Consider the following 3,817-nt stretch of genomic DNA (forward strand, 5'->3'; position numbering starts at 1 on the left):
TGGAATTAATGTTTTCCAATAGATTCCACTATAAATCTTTCAATTTCAGTTTTACAAAGACATTAATAGCTTGGATTTTTAATAGAAGGACATGATTTAATAGCTCAAAATGTCATAAATATTGTAAGAAAAAAGAAAGTACAACTAAAATCAACATTATATCAATAGTGTAGGACTCTTGAAAGGTGGAGGAGATAAAACACAAATTCACACAGTGCTTTTATTGATCACAAAATATGATGTTTACAATGACCCTGATGAAAAGTATTTATCATTTTTCAGCTAGCCACTCGCCTTGATGTGCAACCACATGTAACCACACACTAAAAATCGTCTATCACTTAATTCTACTTAACTCAACAGTGAATCACTCCACCCTCAACCCTCAACAATGACTCTCTAGTTTTACAAACCTCTCATGCAAAAGTAATTAACTTATTTCAACAGGGACACAGTTCCGAGGATTATATCAACTTACATTTAGAACGTTGCTCGTTTGCACATGACATCTTGTGGGTATCTTGACAATAAGATTAAAACTACACAAACTACAATTCATCGTCACTGACTGTGATTAAACATTAACATCAGTTTTTGCAGCCTGCAGCTTTTGCATTTCTTCAACAAAACATCTCAAGTTAGTATATGAAGAACCCGCTTTATCTACCGCTATTTTGGCAAGCTTCCTCAGCTCTTGAGCTCTCCTCCTCATGCTTTTTCCTTCTTCCTCCGCCAGAAGAAGGGTGACTGCTTTTCTTACTTCCTCTTCATCGGGCACGCTGCTTATGTCCAAGCATATCTGGATGCCAATCCCTAAGCTTTCTACTAGGAACTTGGAGTTAAATGACTGTTCGGCAAACATGGGCCATGTCATCATAGGGACTCCCAGGCTCACGCTCTCCAATGTAGAGTTCCACCCACAGTGACTCAGGAATGCGCCCACGGAAGGATGCGAGAGAATGAGTAGCTGAGGCGCCCAACCCCATATAATCAGCCCCCTCTCTCCGATCCTCTCCTCGAATCCCTCCGGCAGCCCCACGTCAGTCCCTGTGGGTTTGGTCTCTGTGTGAAGACATCTGATGACCCACATGAAAGGCTGCCCGCTCGCCTCTAACCCCGCAGCCACCGCACGGATTTGCTTCTCGTTCAGACTACAGTAGCTCCCGAAACACACAAACACTACGGACTGGGGATTCTGAGAATCCAGCCACCTCAAGCACTCGTCCTCGGTAATGTCCGCCGCCTTACCCCGGCTGTTCATACTCTTGTGATCGATCCCCGTGTCTTCGAAAACACTAGGAGAGAGAATGGGACCGACGCTCCACACGGGCCTTCCCGTCAGGGTCCTCATGTGATCGATTCCCAAGGAATCGAGCTCGTAAAACGTATTAATAAGTATACCCCATCCCTCCATGCTCTGTTTGATCTCCTCCCGAAGGAATTCGTCGAAGGGATCCGAACCCGGATCTCGCATCATCAGGGGCAGGTCTGACTTGCGCAGCTTGAGGTCGAAACTCAGCCCAGGAACACCAAAATACCCATCATTTCCGTCCACGTTCTTCTGCGGCGTATAGGTAAGCATGGAGTGCAAAACAGAATGACCGAACGCTCCCGCAGTGTGGAATACCACGGTGGGGATCCCGAATTTGGAGGCAGAGCCGTGCACCCATCCCATCAATATGTCACTGATAATACAGACCGGAGGAGGAAAAGAATCGGGAACCCCCTGGGTGTTGTCATTAATAGTAAATATCTGCTCATCGAGCCATTTCTCGAACGGCCCTGCCAACTTGTGCAACGAAGACATGAGTATCCCGGCGACATGAAAAGAAATGCCGTCCATGGTGTCTGTTCCCGGGGGCACTCCGTCGATGGGAGGCAAGGGCAGAGATACCAGACGGATTTCCATATTCGAGCCATGGACCCTAGGCTGGAGCTCTTTAGCGTTTCCCGGAGTTGTTATGTACGATATCGAGAGATGTTGCGAGGCGAGCAGCTCGGCTAGTTCCATGAATGGAATGAGATGGCTCTTCCCCAACGATGGAACCAAAACTACATGGGGTTTGCTTTCTGCCATCAGGAAAACAGAAACACGATGAATGATGCGTCAAAGGTGACTTGCTGAAAGCTGCAACGAGCCTTTCTGGAACCGAGGTTGAAACTTGAAACAATCGGAGTGGACTATATATAATTATTATGCGTTGGAACCATCGCAGTCATGTAACTATTGGTTGTCTGACAGTCCCACGGGGCATGCAGTACCAGACTTAAAAGGGTCGTTATGTAATTATTAGTTATGTCTGACAGTCCCACCGGTCGTGCAGAACCATACTTAAAAGGAACCCCGTGGACCATATTCTTACTGGTAAATTGGTAAAGAGAATAATTCGTTTTCTTTCCTATATGTTATCTTTAAATTAGTAAACATTAAAATAATTTCATATTCTTCTTTCCCACAATTTCATTATAATATTTCCTTTTCTATGTTATTTTAGCCCAAGCCCAATAGACATTTTTGTGGTGCACGAAGGTCAATGGGTAAGCATATCTTTTTGATACAATAAGACAACTGGGACGCATATCTAAACCCACCTTCTCGGAGCCGAATATGAACCTCTGAATTTCAACTACCTCTTTCGCACAATTTCATTATAAATTTCTTTTTCTATGTTATTTTAGCCCAAGCCCAATAGACATTAAAATAAATTTTTGAAGTGGACGTAGATCAATGGGTAAGCATATCTTTTTGATACGATAAGATAACTCGGACGCATATCTAACCCCACCTCGACGCCGAATATGAACCTCTGAATTTCAAATACCGATCAAAAGGTATAGTCATGGAAAATCTTAAAAAATTTGAAGAAATTATGTAAATCCAAGTTATAGTTGTTAATTTGTTGGAAACACAGAGGAAACAAAGCATAAATTCACACACAAATCACACCAGATGCGGTTTTTTTATTGATTACACAAAACTTAATTCTTCCCAGTGAAGGTTATTTATCGTTTTCTAATTAGTGACTTGCCTAAAATATCCTGACATGCAACCACACACTAAAAGTCGTTTATCACTTAACTCGACTAGACTCAACATTCAAACACTCAATCACTCCACTGATTCTCTATGTTTAGCCAACTCCTCATGCAGGAGTAATTATCTTATTTTAACATTTCCCCTTAATTACGACTCCTAAACTAAAACATGGCTCAACATAACTTAACTTGACTCAATTATCATTCAAACATCCCTGGTGGTCTATGTCTCAGCTAGACTTACAATGACTCAAGACATTCACAATTCTGCATTTTCTTTTTCTGTTCTTCCAATTTTATATCCTCGAAATTGCTTCTCTCTGCTGTAAGTTCTTGTTGTAGGCTTCATATTCCTTCACTTGCCGCTACTGCAATTTTCCTTCGACTTTTCTTGAATTTGTGTTGAAACACAATCTAATCTTGTCTAGTACACCTTCCTCTTCAAATATTCGTTCAACCATGGACTACTGCCACAACATTGCATCTTCAAACTGTCTTCTTTGCTTCTTGCGCTTCATATTCCTGACTTTCTTTCTGCCATATTTCTTGATAGCAAAATCTTATCTCTTCTTGACTCCATTGCTGAAAAATGGTTTCAATGCATTCATCTTTGTCTTCATAAACATCCATATCATTATTTTCACTTTCATCATCAAGTACTTGTTTTTTTTTTTCCAATAATCTGCACACTCAAGATCATTATTCACCATTTCATTCAATTCTTTTATTTCAACTACTCTAAGACTCACTTAAAATTTTTCTATTGGTTTTTGAATCCATT

At 41.4% G+C, this 3,817-nt stretch overlaps 1 protein-coding gene across 1 annotated transcript; it reads right to left on the bottom strand.

Annotated features, from left to right (window-relative positions):
- Positions 1–498: 498 nt before the first annotated feature.
- On the bottom strand, positions 499–2,138 carry LOC149208661 (putative UDP-glucosyl transferase 73B6). Its single transcript, XM_089394113.1, has one exon. The coding sequence runs from the start codon at positions 2,075–2,077 to the stop codon at positions 575–577; it is 1,503 nt and encodes a 500-aa protein (XP_089250239.1). The 5' UTR covers positions 2,078–2,138; the 3' UTR covers positions 499–574.
- Between the last annotated feature and the right edge of the window lie 1,679 nt (positions 2,139–3,817).

This window comes from Pinus tabuliformis, chromosome 1_2 (assembly GCF_031772625.1).
Source record: "Pinus tabuliformis cultivar Carrire ecotype Pingquan chromosome 1_2, CPIR1, whole genome shotgun sequence".
NCBI classification, from domain to species: domain Eukaryota; kingdom Viridiplantae; phylum Streptophyta; class Pinopsida; order Pinales; family Pinaceae; genus Pinus; species Pinus tabuliformis.